At 37.7% G+C, this 16,402-nt stretch overlaps 1 protein-coding gene across 1 annotated transcript in view; it reads right to left on the bottom strand.

Annotated features, from left to right (window-relative positions):
• Positions 1–1,815: 1,815 nt before the first annotated feature.
• Positions 1,816–16,402, bottom strand: part of GAS2L3 (growth arrest specific 2 like 3) — a 30,628-nt gene continuing 16,041 nt past the window's right edge. Inside the window, exons 3-9 of the mRNA XM_056117819.1 lie at positions 16,009–16,177; positions 14,105–14,220; positions 11,463–11,604; positions 8,729–8,792; positions 7,792–7,930; positions 5,471–5,578; positions 1,816–3,286 (exon numbers count right to left, since the gene is read on the bottom strand). Coding sequence (XP_055973794.1) covers positions 1,970–3,286; positions 5,471–5,578; positions 7,792–7,930; positions 8,729–8,792; positions 11,463–11,604; positions 14,105–14,220; positions 16,009–16,177 — 2,055 coding nt within the window. The 3' untranslated portion in view covers positions 1,816–1,969. The remainder of the gene's footprint in view (positions 3,287–5,470; positions 5,579–7,791; positions 7,931–8,728; positions 8,793–11,462; positions 11,605–14,104; positions 14,221–16,008; positions 16,178–16,402) is intronic.

Raw genomic sequence — 16,402 nt, 5'->3', positions numbered from 1 at the left:
TCAAAAAGGGAAACCATTTTTGTGCTTTGTTTCGGATGTCTATGGGATTCCTAATAACTCCCAACACAAAGTTACTATTCACATGTTGTAAAATCAAGTGGATTCAAAGGCTGACCATTATATTACTAACTTCTGTATTTAAATTCTAAAAGTTATTAATACTGAACTATCATTTGGTCTTCAAAATCTAGCTTGTAGGTAAAATTTTTTCCTCTTTGAAAGATACATTTTTGATATTCGGTAAAAAGCATCCAGCACTAAAATACATCTAGCACTTCTTTGATATTGACTTCACTTCCCAAAAGATGTTGACATTGTCTCTTTTGTTATCCAAATAGTAGTAGAAATAAACCGAATATTTGGCGACTGTCTCTTTCAAGAAGAAATCAACAATTATTCCCCATAACCTGCACCTATCTTTGATTTTAACTGTACTCCTTACGCAAAAGATCACCTAATACTATACAAAGTGTTCTTAGTTTAAAACCTATGAAACAGTATCAAATTAAGATGCTTAGTTTCTATGATTGCACATTTGTGTAAACCATTCTTTTTCTTTCAAAAAGCTTAAAATAGGGACCACAGACTTAAATGTTTACTATAAGAACCCGTGGCAACATAACATTAAGTTACTGCATCCCATGAAAACTTATAAAAAAGAATATTTAAATGTTTTAAATAGTTAAAGTTTCTAAAAACACAGATTATTAAACCTATTTTAGAGCAATGGAGTCTGTGCAGTTATTCCATATTCCATGATCCGAATCTTGAAGAAAGCCAATGGAGCAGGAAATGCTGTGTTCCTATGGTACACTTGTCAGTGGAAAACTAAAGGCAGCATGAGCTTAAAAAACAAATAACTGAAATAACTGAAGACCTGAACTAAAACTAGTATTGTGATATCTAAAGAAAAGTAACAATCATATGGCAGAATTTTTACTTAGCACCACTTTAGAATTTCTTTCTTTCTTTCTCTTTTTTTTTTTTTTTTTGCAGTGTGAAGGATGAAACCCAAGGGCCTCACACATGCAAGGTAGGTGGTCTACCACTGAGCCCCACTTTAAGATTCTTTAACACTACCTTAATTTCAAGATTAGTTAAAATGTAATTGTGATGTTAAAAAACATTATTTGAGCATGATAATTCAAATATGTGCTTAGAGAAAAATTAATTATTAAAATATTTATTTGCTAAAAATGCTACTAAAAGTTTACCTTTTTTCACATTGCACAACATCCATCTAAAATATAAGGTACAAAGTTTATAAATAATTCATGGAAAGACTTGCATTTTTAAAAAATACTAAAATTCAGCTTATATTTCAATACATTATCTTACTTTCATTTACAAAATCGTTGGCAATAAAATATTACAGTTAATATATGCCAGTTAAAAGTATCAGTCCCTTCTGATTTGAAAAACTTAAAGAAATTTAAATAGTTTACTAAACCCAGAGTAACACCAAGCAAAGCAGAAGCAGCCACTGGTACTTAGTATTATTAGATCAGGGGACCCTGATGAGGAAATTTAACTCAGTGCCTTTATAAAATAAGTGCGAAACCGTTGATTTTTTTTCCATTAAAAGAAATAATACCAAGAGCACCAATGTTACCATTAACAGGGATATAAATTCCATACTTAACAGATATTAAAATATACCAACTCCATGGATGAGTCTAGTAGTGTTATTTGACTTGCATTTCCCTTAAAAGACAGACATTAGCAAAGATGCCAAGGACCAAAGTCTATCAATATCTTTTGTCAATCAGAACCCTGTGGGGATCTCATAGCAATCTGCTTAGAAGGGTATCCAATAAATTCTGAAAAGCCCTCTCCTCACTCTAATTCCCACCCCATCTGACAGTACTTAACTGCAGCATCTATCTTTATAAAAACACAAAGGGGAGAATTAGGAGCTAACACATTCACTCTTCCTTGCCTCCATGTTCTTAAAATGAAACATTTACACTTATTTCCTGGGTTTCTTACTTCCAGTCATAACAAAATAATGGTCATCATCATCCTTTTTCTTTGCCGTAGCCTTTTTGTCAACCCCTGCTTCCGGCCCTGGGGAAGGCGGTTTCCTGGTTGCAGCAGGGGCTCTGGCCCTGTGTGGAGGCCCGTGAGCTGAGCGCGGGCCCTTGGCCGCAGTCTGTGCCGTGGGCCTCTGCACAGGTGGGGTCTTGGCAGAAGACTGAGGAAGACTCACAACGGACAGTGGAGTGCGGCCGGGTGACCGGGAGGAGCCGGCTCCTGTCTTGGGGACGGAGCTTTTAGTCTGGGGCTTCTTTTTGACCACTGACACCGTACCCTTCTCCCTTGATCCCTGTGCAGCCTTTGCTGAAGAAACCGATGGTCCAGGGAGGGGCTTGCTTAAATTCGAGACCGACTTAAGCGTCTGTGCTGGTGCCACCCCTGCCTGCAGGGCTCCGTCGGTGGGCTGAGATGGAGCTTGGAGACCCGTGGCCATGGCTTTGGAGCTGGATTTTGTGATTTTTGCAGGAGACTGGAAAGAAGCAGATGGTTTAGGTCTCACATGTATGTTTCCTTTAGGAAGCTTTGGACACTGTGGCGATGAATTTAAATGTGCAGTGGAGTGAGATCCTGCAGTCTCCCTGGAAGAAACATGATTGTGCTTCAAAAGCTTTGGTTCCGTTTTCCCGGGACATTTGCTTGCTGACAGTCCAGGCTTGGGCAAAGCTCTTGAATTCTGGGTTGGAATAAGTTTGGCTTTAGGAGTATGGGGTGAGGAGATACATTTTCTCAAGGACTCAGATACACAAGGGGCAGGTCTCGGTAAAGCTGGTGAAGATGTGCTTTTTCCTACTGGATTTAAAGGGGCATTGTTTGAAGGCGCGTGTGGTGTCTTGGTTATGCCTTTTGAAGATTTAAGTTGGAGATGCGATGCTGCTGCTGGAGAATTTGGCAATTTAGAACGCACTGCCGGGGAGCTCGGATGAGCCCCTTTCAAGGAAGAGGAAGGTAATGCATCTGGAGGATGGTCCTGCTTTTCTTTACTCCTCGCAGTGCTAACCGGTGTGCCAGGTCTTAATTTTTGTTTCTGAAACATGTTAACTGCTGACAAAGGATTCATTTCAGGAGGCTGAGGTGTTCTGCCAGATGTATCAGGAACACTTTCATTAGAAACACCTTTCTGAAATGCTAGAATCTTCTGTTCCAGTGTGGCAAACTGTAAAATTCGGCAGGGGTCATATTTAAGCAAAAATCCTTGAAGAGTATCCCAGCCTCCACCAACACGGACCATGACGTGCTTTCCATGGAGCATCTTTTCCCCAAAAGAAAACAAGAGATAGAGCTGTAAAACTGTACGGTTCACACTTACAATTCATTAGCAGTGACATTTTTGTGATGTCTGTGATCTTTGAAATTCATAGTATTTGTCAACAGGTTCATTAGGAACTAAGTCACCCTCTTGTACTATGAAAATAATAGATTTAGTTCATACTGAATTATGATACCAAGAATGCACAGTCCTCCGATTTCTAAGAAAGATATTTACACATAATTTGCATCCAAAAAATGAATCAAATAACTAATTTACAAAAGTTGCAAAGGTAATGCTGTTCAATAAAGAATTGAATACAGAAGAATGAGAAGAGTAGAGAGAGGACGAGAGGGAGAAAAGAAAAATTGGGAACTTAGAGGGAAGTGTCTTGTAATAGAGAAAAGAATTACGGAAGATAAAAATGACTAAAACATACTACAACTGAATAAATTAATTTCATATGTACCATATCTAATCTTTCTAAAACTTTGATATAATGTATTTACTCTTCTTTGCAGATGAGAAAAATATGGCTCTATGAGAGTAAAGATGTGCTGAATTACACAGGCTTCTCGGGTCTCAAATGCACCAGGCTGCACCAACCCCAACAGTGCCTTGGTGAGGCAATGCCACCATTTGGCCTGCCAGTGCAGCTCGTGCTGGACTGCAGGCCCCTGTCCATTCAGCAGGAAACCTGCGCAACTGTACAAGATTGCAGGTTAACTTGGCATCCATGCTCTGTGTGTTATCACCATACCAAAAGCAATTTTTTAAAAAAAGTATACCAATTAAAAAAGAGAATCTCTGAAAAATAAAAAAGATACATAATAAAAAAGAGCCATAAGAGACCAAAGGCAACAGAACTGAAGAGTTAGTCTACAGAACTGAGCTCATCTATGTGGGGCGCAGAGGGAGAGGAGGAAAAATGGAAGGTGGGTGAGAGAGGCCCCTGGAACATGGGTGGAGGGAAGTGGGTACTCTGTTGGTGGACGTGGTGCATAAAACTGTCGTTAACAGTATTGTAAAGCACGGTACATTGATTTAAAAAGGAGTGCATCCAGGTTTTTCTGTGGGAGTATGTATGAGAGCTAAAATAATATATGAAATAAAGAGAAAATTTAGATAGTGAAATTATTATTTTTGGGGGGTCTCCCACATAGTGCTTTGGAGGTTGGGGAATCCCAGCAGCAATTATTAGCCGTCAGTTCAGCACAGGGTCCTGAGGATGTGATCCTGACTGGATGCACAGGGCCAGGGATACTTGGGCCACTGGTGCTAGGGAGCTTCAGGGATGCACCTGACAATGTTTGGGGGCCACAAGGTGCCAGAAATTGAACTGAATCTATTGCTGTAGTATCCCTTGGCCTGAAATTACACTTTTAAATAACTTTACGCTATTTTTCAAATTAGCTCCTATCGGAAGTGGACAGAATACTGAAAATGGTTAAATTTCAATCTTCATAGCATCAAAGAGGCAATCAATTAATTGTGCATTGTAGATAGGATAAAGAAAGGAAAAACACATGTATGATACAGGCAAATATAATAATGCTGTGCCAATAAACCAAAATACATTATTACTAACTGCAATATCTCCATCTCTTCTCTTCTTCTTTCTAGGGGGAGTGGCAAGTTAGGGCTACACCAGGCAGCGCTCAGGAGCTTCTCTGGGTTCTGTGCTCATGGTACCATGTAGTACCAGGGACAGAACCAGGGTCAGCTACAAGTAAAGTGAGTGCCTTCACATCTGCACCATCTTCCTGTCCACCCCACCCCACTGTCTTACTTAATATAAATATTCAGTTGTATTAGATGCAATATAATTTTTTTCTTATTATTTTGGAAGAGTATTCTTTTTCAGCAAATTTGAAAAATGAAATGCTTGCTGAATTACATGAAAACTTCCCCCCAATTATATGCAAGTGCAAATAACTTAGGTGAACACCTTTAGCAGAACTATCATGTAGTTATATGCTGTGCTAAAGATATTTACTTAAACTGTTGCTATAATCATGAAAATTAAAACATTCCATATTTTTCTGTATAGTAAGATTTTTCCATTAAGAATGCCCTCTATTTAATTTTTTAAAAACTACAAAGGGAGAAAAGGAGGCTCGTAAACCAATAAATTCAACTTTGGAACAAGATCTGTAAGTGACAGGATACAAATGATGATGGACTTACTCGTATGAAGAGTATTTTATCCCCTAGTCGGTACCGTCCTTCAGATAAGTACTCAATAGAAAATCGATGAGAACAACTACAAGGAGGGTCTTCAGCAATATGTTTAACCTAAGATTAAAATCAAGTAATGAAATTCAGTGCTTGTTACAAGAAGCATTATAAATGTTAAAATGTTCAGTTATTTGACACCTGGTAAAATCAATCTCTAAGATAAAAATTTAAAGGCAGTTACATACTTAGTGTATCTTCTTTACTTGCAGACCAACACTAGGCCAGAAGTTAGCTAACTGATATAAAAACTGGCATCAGGGCATTGCTAAGTTTCTCTCTCTCAGTAACCCCAGGCTGCGGTGGCCTCAGTGAACACTGGGTGGGGGCCCCTCAGGTTACACATGTGGGAAATTCTGGGAAATGCATGAACTCAGTGCTGATCAAGTGTGAACTGATTTAAACCCAGGATCAATACATCAGAGTTTGAGTAAATCAAAGAGAGGCCAATCAGATAGAGGCATTCCTCCTTATCCCTAAGTATAGTACTAGATTGGCTCCAAAATTATTAAATTAGCAGAGATGGGGATTAAAGAGAGAGTACAGTGGGCAGGGTGCTTGCTTTGCACACACCTGACCCGATTCAATCAGATATGGTCCTTTGAGCTCTGCCAGGAGTGATCTCTGGGTAAAAGATCACAGAGCAAGGAGTAAGCCCTGAGCTCTACAAAGTGTGATGTAAAACCAGAAAATAAGATGAACTAGCAGAGATATACTCATAGTTACACACAATTGGATAAAAATGTAAAAATCAAAAAATTAATAGAGTACCTCTAGAAAAGCACTTTTTCACTAAAATGAGTACCTTTAGCAAAGTACTTTGTTTCTATAATTTGTCAAGGAGATCAGAGATGGGGAGAAAACCAAACTTCCTATCCCTCAGAACTCACAGAATTTTTGTTTTGTTTTAAATTGGTACCACACCTGGTGATGCTCAGGGTTTACTCCCGAATTGGGCCTTAGATTAACTCCTGGTGGGCTCAGGGGACCATATGTGGTGCCAGGGATCAAAAACCAAGGTTGCCCGTGTGCAATGCTAACACCCTGCCTGCTTTACTATTGCTCTGGCCCCTATCACACAATTTTTAATTATAGTATATATCTAAGAAGTAGTTTCAAAAGAAAAGGATTTAGATATAAATTTATAGATATGTGAGTGTATGTACAGAAATGTAGGAATTTTATCTTCAAACAGAAAAAAAATTATTTGTTGAGTTAGGTTTGATAAAAAAAAAAGTTGCATGTTTAACTATGGAAAATATTTTGTCTTCCTTATGTTTTTTAGGGGCTGGAGAGATAGCGCAGTGGGTAGGACGTTTGCCTTGCACGCGGCCGACCGGGGTTTGATTCCCAGCATCCCATATGGTCCCCTGAGCACCGCCAGGAGAAACTCCTGAGTGCAGAGCCAGGAGTAACCCCTGTGCATTGCCGAGTGTGACCCAAAAAAGCAAAATAAATAAATAAATAAAATTATGTTTTTGAAAAAGCACAGCCATGAATACACTCCTCAACTACTTGAAACAGTGAGAGCATAGACAAATTTGTTTAACTGAACTTTGGAATGATGTTTTAACTTATCATAAAATAAATCCAGTTTGTCTGAATAATAACAGAAAATTACACTTGTAATTTTGTTTGTATCTCATGTAGATTCACTAACACCCAATCAACAGGTCCAGAATTTATCTCTTTTATCACTCAACAAAATAAATGATTATAAAGAGAAGCAATTTTTATAAACCTTCCAATCAAGCTTATCTTAAGTATTTTTCTGTATGAAGCACCTTCTGTGAATTCTAAACAAAAATCTAAGCAGAATAATATTTGATATGCCATTCACTCCCATCACTTATTATATGACTGTATACCATACAGTATTTTTATATTATAGCCATTGTAGAAGAAAACAATGCATAAGCAAGAGCTATTCTACATAATGAAAAAAAAGCTAAAGTTAAGAAGACTTTGCAGTGAAAGCCCATCACCTAACAAGTCTGCATCTATCTACCACTTGGGGAAGGTTCAGAAATTTCTCCTCAAGCCTCTTCTGCCTCTTAGGTTCTCCCTCACTCAGCATGCCATCTGCATAAAATTTTGGAGGATCAATCTAGATCCTCTCTCCCTCGTAGGACTAGCATACTTGAACGCACCAAGGATTAGAAATTAGTACCAGTAGGAATTTAAACAGGGAACATTTTCTTTAAAACATAGTGTAACCTTTGGCAAACAAGGACACTTTCATCCTTAGAGCAGAAAATGGTGCAATTACTTACGGCTTCATCCAACTCCTCATGCTGACAACAGGATTTTGGAATACTGATGGAATCGTCAAGCCCAGAAGTATTAAGTAAAGTCTCTTCCAGCTCTATTTCTTTCTCGAGCTTTACTAATACTGGTGGCTCAACTCCGTATCTGAAACCAATGAGGAAGATCTCATCATTCAAGGGACACTCAACCCAAACGTTTAGCAAAATCACTAAATATCAAGTTAGGTTATGTTTTGAAAGTCTTTATGACTCTTTTCTACCAATGTTTGAGACACCTATAAATGTGTGTGTGTGTGTGTGTGTGTGTTTTGTCAGAAAGACTGTAAAAATTTAGATTATATTCTTTGCAACATGGTAATTAATTACTGGAAATTGAACCGAGGATCCTGAAAAGTGTCTCTACAGTTAGCTCAGGAGTAAAGATGGGACTGAAGCAGGTATGGAAAAGACTAATCCTTGACTTTCTGTTTAGAGTCTCCAGTCTCCAAAGGACTTGCCTAATTTGACCTGCTAAAAGATCACAAGCTCTTAATATATATTATTTGGGGAGGGGTTGTAGGGGATGGAGAAGGGGAATAGATGTACTCAGGGGTTGCTCTGTGTTCAAGGATCACTCCTGACAGGCAGTGTTTGGGGGACCAGATGAGATAAAGGTTCAAACCAGGTTCAGCTCCATGGAAGACAAGCACCTTACTGCTGTACTCTGGGTCTCTTACTCTAGTCTTAACCTTAAAATTTTATGTAATAACTTTTACATTTTAATATTAAAAGAAGGTATGGTTTTTGAGCAAGCAGATACTGACACATGGTTTAAGTAAAAAAAAAAAAACAAAGAAGACAAAGGAAATTAAGTTATTTTAGTTTCACCAAGAATTATTTTTTCATTTAGAGAAGATTAAAATGTTTATGATTTTGAAATCCTCAAATACTGTGCAATACATACCTTGACACAATTCGGCCGATTTCAAGAAGACAAAGATACACCTGTCTTGGATCTTTGTGCAAAACTGGAAAAAAAAACCCACACATTTTAGGGGACAAAATTATATGAGGAAATATGATCTCCCATGGCAATGAAGTGGTAAAAGAAAATAAATATGAAGGGTTTATTTGCTTGCAGATTTAGAAAAGACTTTACTTTCTCCACATATCTAGTTAAAAGAAAACTTATCATGAGCTTTGACCTATATATCATTTTAAGTAAAAAAAAAAAAAACACTACAGACACAGTAACATTAAGTTATTTATATTTCAAATCTCTCAACAGGAGATAGTATTCAAAGATATACACTGACTCGTTTATTCTAATGAATCATTAGCCTAGGACCTATATGTAACTGCCTTCTCAATCTTCCTAAAAAACAGAACTGGAGGGAAGATCTCAAAAGTCATTCTGAGGGTTGTACTACCCTGATAACAAGGCCAGACAAAGAAAGACATCAACAAGAAAATTAAAGACCAGTGTTATCAATATGACAATAGATGCAAAAATCCTCAGTGAAATACTGACTGAATCTAAAGCAAATGGAATTTATCACAGAAATGCAATGTTAAATATATAAAACATGTTTTATATATGAAAAATATATAAATGAACCTGTGCACATATAAAGGGGAAAAAAACACAGAATTATCCCCATAGACATAGAAAAGGTATTTGACAAAATCAAATGGGGGTTGGGGGGGGGAACCTATATCAAGTAGGAATATAAGAGAAATGTATAAGTACAAAAGACTACCTGTGGGAAAACAACAGCTAACATTATTTTTGTTGGGGGGGGGGTGCTCCCAAAAGGTTACCAAGGGCCCAGGGGTTACTCCTGCTGAAATGAGGCCACATGGGCTGCCAGTGTAGTCCAAGGATAAGGTACTGCTTAGGCCTGTGGGTCCAGGGTCAGCGAGAGCCAACACAGTGGTGGCTCAGGGACCTTTAGGGACTGACATTATCCTGAAAGGCGGAAGTGCAAAACTGTTCCTCCCAAGAGCACAGAAAACACAGGGATGTTCATGCTCGCTACTTCTCTCAATACTGGACTGGAGGCCATAGACAAGGGAATCTTGGTAGGGATAGGAGTAGAGGAGGGAAAAGGAGAGACACAAGAGGCAGACAGGCAGACAGACTTATAGACCCAAAGAGAAACAGAGAAGGGGGCATTCATCTTGGAAGCGAAGACGGAAAACAGTATCTATTCACAGAGGATATGGTCCTTTGTATAGAAAATACTAATGACTCAACAAAAATACTTTAGGGTTAAGAATGTTCAGCAAGGATAGGAGATTAATATACAAATAACCCTGTAATCCTTTGGAAAGATTAAACACAGTGTATCGGACAATGGAATTATTTTCTGTATTTAATTTTGATTGTTCAAAGCTTATGTATAAGCTTTGTATGTATAAATCACTGTAGTGATTTCTGAACATGCTTCCCACTGGATAGACTTTCATAAGAACTCTGGAAAAAGTTATAGGAAAAGAAATTTTAGAAATTTTTAGAAATTTTCTTCTCACTCGGATCATCTAGGGCATACCAAAGGAACAGTAATGAAAACAGCCCACCATGTAGGTGAACAACGAGGGAACATGTGAAATGTAGAAAAATGTAAATGTAAAATAATAATAATACTAATAATATGTTTTATTCTCATCACAAACCAGCAGCAATGATAGTGATGGAAAACTTCACTCTACCAGGGTAGAATTCAACTCCCCTAACACTTGGCCTCCTGTCATAACACCATGCAGTCTGCAGGTATGTGTGTGTGTGTGTGTGTGTGTGTGTGTGTGTGTGTGTGTGTGTGTATGTATTAAGCATACATAAATGCTTTGAGGAAAACTATATAGTCTAAAACTTAGCCTCCACTTGAGTCATTACACATATGCTACTCCTAGCTAAAAGGAAACGAGAAAACATCAATAGATCTTCAGTAGAGCATAACTATTCAAAGTGAATTGTCAAAGACATCAATCCACTTAGCTAATCAAATTGACAGCTGCTATTTATAAGGTAAAGCTAAACACCATGAACATAAATCATTTGGCCTTCTGTTATTTCCTAAGTATCTAGTTAAAAAGAAATTAGTAGTAATTTAGACTTGCTGGAATAATCCTTGATGAAAATAGTAATTAGCGAAGCAATAGACCAGAACATTTCTGCAGCCAATCTATTTAGGAAGTAATATACTTCTTACGGTATTCTAAATATATAAGCTCCACAACTTACATTTCTTGCTATATAACATGTATATAACTTATATAAATTAAAATCTTAATATTTTTTATTTGGTCCTATTCTCCAACTGGTTCACATATTTAAAGCATAATTTTCCCTAGCAAAACGAAATGTGATGTTTGAATCCACGTTCAGAAAGAAAAATTAGGAACTTGTTCTTTGCACCACACCTGATAGTGAACAGTGCTTTGTGTTTGAGGCCACTTCTTGCTCACTGCTTCGGGTGAGAGGACCACTGGGAGTCCTAACAGCCTTCTACAAACCAACCATTTGCTCCAGGCATTTGAAGTAACTCTCTGGCCCAAAGTGAGGACTGTGGATGTAGAACATTTGCCTTGTATACCTAAGATCCTGGCTTTAATCCCCAGCACCAAAAGAAAGTGAAAAAGAATGAAAGCACAAAAACATACTAATTAACATTAAACACAGACATAATAACACTTACCTAAACCTTCAGATTCAAAGAGGTAGGTCTCATCAACACCCAGATGCCTACACCAATGAAGGAAGTTTGCAGTATTATCTCTAGCAAAGAATGAACCTGAGGCAGCATCTTTCTTACAGGGTACTTTTCTCATTGGAAAATTCTGGAAAAGACAAAAGAATACTTTCAGAAATAAATTAAGGGCATTTTTGGGGGTTTCTTTTTGGCTTTTTGGGTCACACCTGGCGATGCACAGGGGTTACTCCTGGCTCTGCACTCAGGAATTACTCCCAGCAGTGCTCAGGGGACAATATGGGATGCTGGGAATCGAACCCGAGTTGGCCGCATGCAAGGCAAACATCCTACCCGATGTGCTATCACTCCGGCCCCACGAAGGGTATTTTTTTGTGGATATTAGTTTAGTATTACTTTAAAAATTTAAACGTAACTAAAAGATACACAATATTAGCATGGAAAGGTATCTTAAAATTTTTATGTAGATAGAACCAGAGATATGATAGAGCAGGTAAGGGCATTTGCCTTGCACATGGCCAACACGAGTTCAATCCCTGGCATCCAATATGGTCCCCTGAGTCCCCCAGGAATGATCCCTAAGCACAGCCAGGAGTAAACACTGAGCACTACTGGCTGTTACCCCAAAACAAAAACAATAACTAATTTTATTTCATTTTTTTTAGAAAGATAGTACAGAAGGTTAGGGGTCTGCCTTGCATGTAGCCAACCCAAGTTGGGTCCCTGGTCCCCTATATAGTCCCCAAGCACCAGAACGATCCTTGGGCAATGCCAAAGATATGAACACTCCCCCAAAACAAAACCAAATTGTCGTTTACTTCTAGTCCAAAGTGTCAGTGAGATGAGGCAATAATTCCTTCTTTCCAACATGACACAAAAATCTTAAATGAAGTGGCCAGTCTAATAAATCCAGAACAGAACATGCCCCTATGGTTATGTCTCTCCATAGATAACATGGGTCCATCACCCATATGTTGTTAAAGATTAACATATACAGGCCCATAACATGTACAATCTCATATGCAGATTCATAAGAATGTTCTGAGTTCCTTGAATCTATCAAACAAGAAAGGAGTAGTCCATTTTTCTCTGGGTTTTGAGCCAGACCAGCCTTTGTTCAAGGCTAACTCCTGGCTCTGAATTCAGGGATGGCTCCAGGTGGGGCTTGCAAGCAAGTGCCTTGCCCCCTATACTAGCTCACCCTGTAGTCCATTCTTAATTCAATTATTTTTAAAACGACTGTCTAAATTTTATAGAATCCTAGTTGGGTTTTTGTTTTGTTTTTTTTGACAATTTAGACCAAGAGTGTTTGGATCATCTTGTTGAAGCTGAGGTTTTAGTTTAAATTTTTACCTAAATAAAGCAATATAGGCATATTCTTTTTTAAAAATGTGAAAATGGCAGTTATTGCATGTTTTTCTACAACCTCTATCACTCAGTTCCTCTTCTTCCTTAGAAATAACCACTACTGCCATTTCCTGTATATCCTTCCTGCTGCCATTATTTTTCAGAATTAAGTTAGCCTTGTGTATTTTTCTAAGTGTAAAAAGAATATAGTCATTAAAAAGAAACTAAACAATACAGCCAACTAAACTGTATCAACTGAAATTCTTGCATTCAGAATTTTGCTTAAAGTTATTTTGCTTACAAACTTATTCAGAAGTATGCACTTTTAGGTGCTAACAGAATTACACAGACAAATTATTCTGCGGGTTGATTTGTGTTTATATGTACACTTGCACATTAAAGACAGATTAGACAGATTAGCATCTTTAAGGGTAAAAACCCAGAATATGAAAATAGTCATTTCTAAAGATGAATAATATTCCAGTCTATTTAGGTATCATAATTTTAACAACTTATTGATGATCATTCAGGCTCTTTTAAATATTCTGTACAATCATTTCTGTGAATGTGTGATTGTTTTCTGAAAAAAAAAAAAAACCCACGGAAGTAAAGTTATGTTATGGACCCAAAATGCACTTTATTTTCAATGTGATATATATCATACACTATCTCTAGAAGAAGAGTACCACTTTGAATTTTCAACACCATTTGAGTGTTCCAAACTTACACTCATAGAAACACCCATGTTTCATGGGAATAGAGAGTGGAGAAACCTTATTTCCCTCAAATAATGACTTCAGGGTCAATGGAGGAAAAGAAATTATTCCATTAATTGATGCTGGTTGATTTGCCACCAATATACTAAAAATATAAATGATGATGGTGATGATTATAGCTTATGACTGGATCCACCACAAGCTCTTTTTCATTTCACACTTAACAACCCTTACAAGCAAGGTTCAATCATTCTTCTCAAGAAGAGGTATTTTCTGAGTACTGTTCTAGGTGTTAGTTAGACACAAAGCTAAGCAGCACCTAAATATTATCTTGTTGAATCTGGCAAAATGTTTCCCAATACATTCTATCAGCTGAATAGTAATATCTCCATTTTACAAGAATATTTATTTCCTAGATGCTTAATCATTTCCTAAATGATTATGGACATCATCAAGGTCTCAGATATGGTTAGGGAGGAGTTTACAACCTTGAAAAGATAAGAAAGATCCATAAACCAATGAATATGTACCAAGGAACTCAATCACTACTGTGAAACAATGACTTACCCTTGGCTCTTCAGCATTGCCTGCTCTCACCATGTTTTGAAGAACATCAATCAATTGGCATAATAGTGCTCCATTGTCAAGTTCCTCCAGTAACCTTTCTGCCTTAACTTCAATACCTTCAATATCAATACATATTTCAAAATTAGATGCTTCCAAATATAGTACACTCAAGTGTGGTGAAAATTTAAGTGTAGTCCAGCACCCAAGAGGAGAAAGAAAACAAAAGGGAATGTCCTGCCACAGAGACAGGGTGGGATGGGGGGTGGGAGGGATACTGGGATCTGCGGTGGTGGGAAATGGAGACTGGTGGAGGGATGGGTATTTGATCATTGTATAATTGAAATCCAAGCACAAAAATTTATAAGTCTACAACTGTACCTCATGGTGTCTCACTAATAAAATTTTTTAAAAATACATTAATTCTCAAACATTGAAAAAAAAATTTAAGTGTAGTCAAATATTACGTCAGACTCCAAATATTCATATGAAGAAGGTACAATTAAATAGTCAAAGGCAACAGAACCTGAAACTAGTCTACAAAATTGAGCTGTGGCAGTGAATTCTGAGGGGTGGGGGTGGGGCAGGAAACCCTGAGGCAATGCTGGAGGGAAGCAAACCTCTAGCAGAGGGTGTATTGTATGTATTAAACCCCATCGCTAACAGGATTGTTAACTGGAGCTGGAGAGACAGCACAGCAGGGAGGGCACTTGCCTTGCGCACAGACAATATGGGTTGGATCCCTTACACTCCATAAGGTCCCCCAGCACTGCCAAGACTAATTCCTGAGTGCAGAGCCAGGAGTAGCCCCTGAGCATTTTTGGGTGTGACAGAAAAACAAAACAACAACAAAAACTGTGTTGTAAATCATGGTGCCTACAATTTAAAAAGGGGGCAGAGGAACAACAAAAAGCAGATATCAAGTTAAGGACAACTGAATGAAACCGCTGCAAAAATATAAAAGAAAACTGAAATGAAAAAAAAATCTGACATCTATTTTAATGTCCTGTAGAAAAAGTCAAAGGCTTAATATTTCAGTATTCACGGTTAAGATTATGATTTGCACTTTGCTTACTGAGTAAGGCTCTTAACATTACTTACACACAAAAAATATTATAAAGTGCACTTTGCTTTAATTTAAAAACTGAAGGCAATAATATAAACAACTGGGAATATTGTTTCCTCAAAATGCCTTCATTAGAAGTATATTATATGTCAAATTTAAAAAAGCATTCAAATCATTAAGCCGACTGACACCAGCTGATTTATATCAGCTAGAGTACATGTTTGGTATGTTTTCAGTTAGTTTGGGAAATAGATGAAGCTTATATATTCCTTGTCATAAGAACTTTGAAAAGTTACATGAAATTCTGAATTTCAAAGAGAATTCTGTAGAGACAGTTCACGCTTCCTAATTTCTAAATGAGTAAAGAAACATGATGCCAAGTGCTGTCTAAACTGACACATCCAACTGTATTAGAAGCTGTCCAATGCTTCTACCCCTCAATGTTTCATAATAGTGAAAAGGGTACATTCTCCCACAGAAACTCAAGTCTTCCATGGGATTTAGGGGACAAATCAGTAAAATATTACCCTCCCCACCCCCCGCAAAAAATTAGACCTGTGTTCTTAAAACTAAGATTTTAAAATTAACAATGAAAATGTTGAGTATTCCCAGTTGACTGACCTTTTTTGCTAAATCTTAAACTTCCTTGCTATTCAAGCCATAAGGATTGAGGTGAATCAGAGTATTTCCTCAACTAGAAAGTAAACTGTGAGCACAAGTTCATGGAACATTTCACTCAGTAGGGTATCCAGGCCTTTAGAATCGCTCCTTGAGAAAAAGGTCCTCGATCAATATTTACTGAGAAAGATGAATCAATCTGGGACCTATTTCCAAGTCTTACCTAATAAGCCAGACAGCCAGATTGAGAGATCTTCCTGCATGGGCAACAGAGTAGCCTCATGCCTCACAGCTATCCACTCATCATACTGACAGACATCGGCCAAACCTGGTCCGTGCCTGGGTGTCAGAGGACTTCGTGGACTTAGAGGCAGGTCTTCTCCAAACCATACCTAGTGAATAAAGCAAGCAGGTGAATGGATAAGAAACGTCTTAGAAGTTAGTATGAGCTTCCCCAATATTTAAAGATGAAATACAGGCCATACATAATATAATAGATGTAAATGCTTGTCAGAGAGAGATGTGTATTAATTAGGAGGGTAGTTTTTTTTTTTAAATTACATGTAAAAAGGAAGAAAATGGTATTGACAAAGGCCATTCTAATTTCTTGCCAATTC

Source organism: Sorex fumeus, unplaced genomic scaffold (genome assembly GCF_029834395.1).
Source record: "Sorex fumeus unplaced genomic scaffold, SorFum_2.1 ptg000003l, whole genome shotgun sequence".
Lineage (NCBI taxonomy): Eukaryota > Metazoa > Chordata > Mammalia > Eulipotyphla > Soricidae > Sorex > Sorex fumeus.
This window is presented reverse-complemented; position numbering and strand designations above follow the sequence as displayed.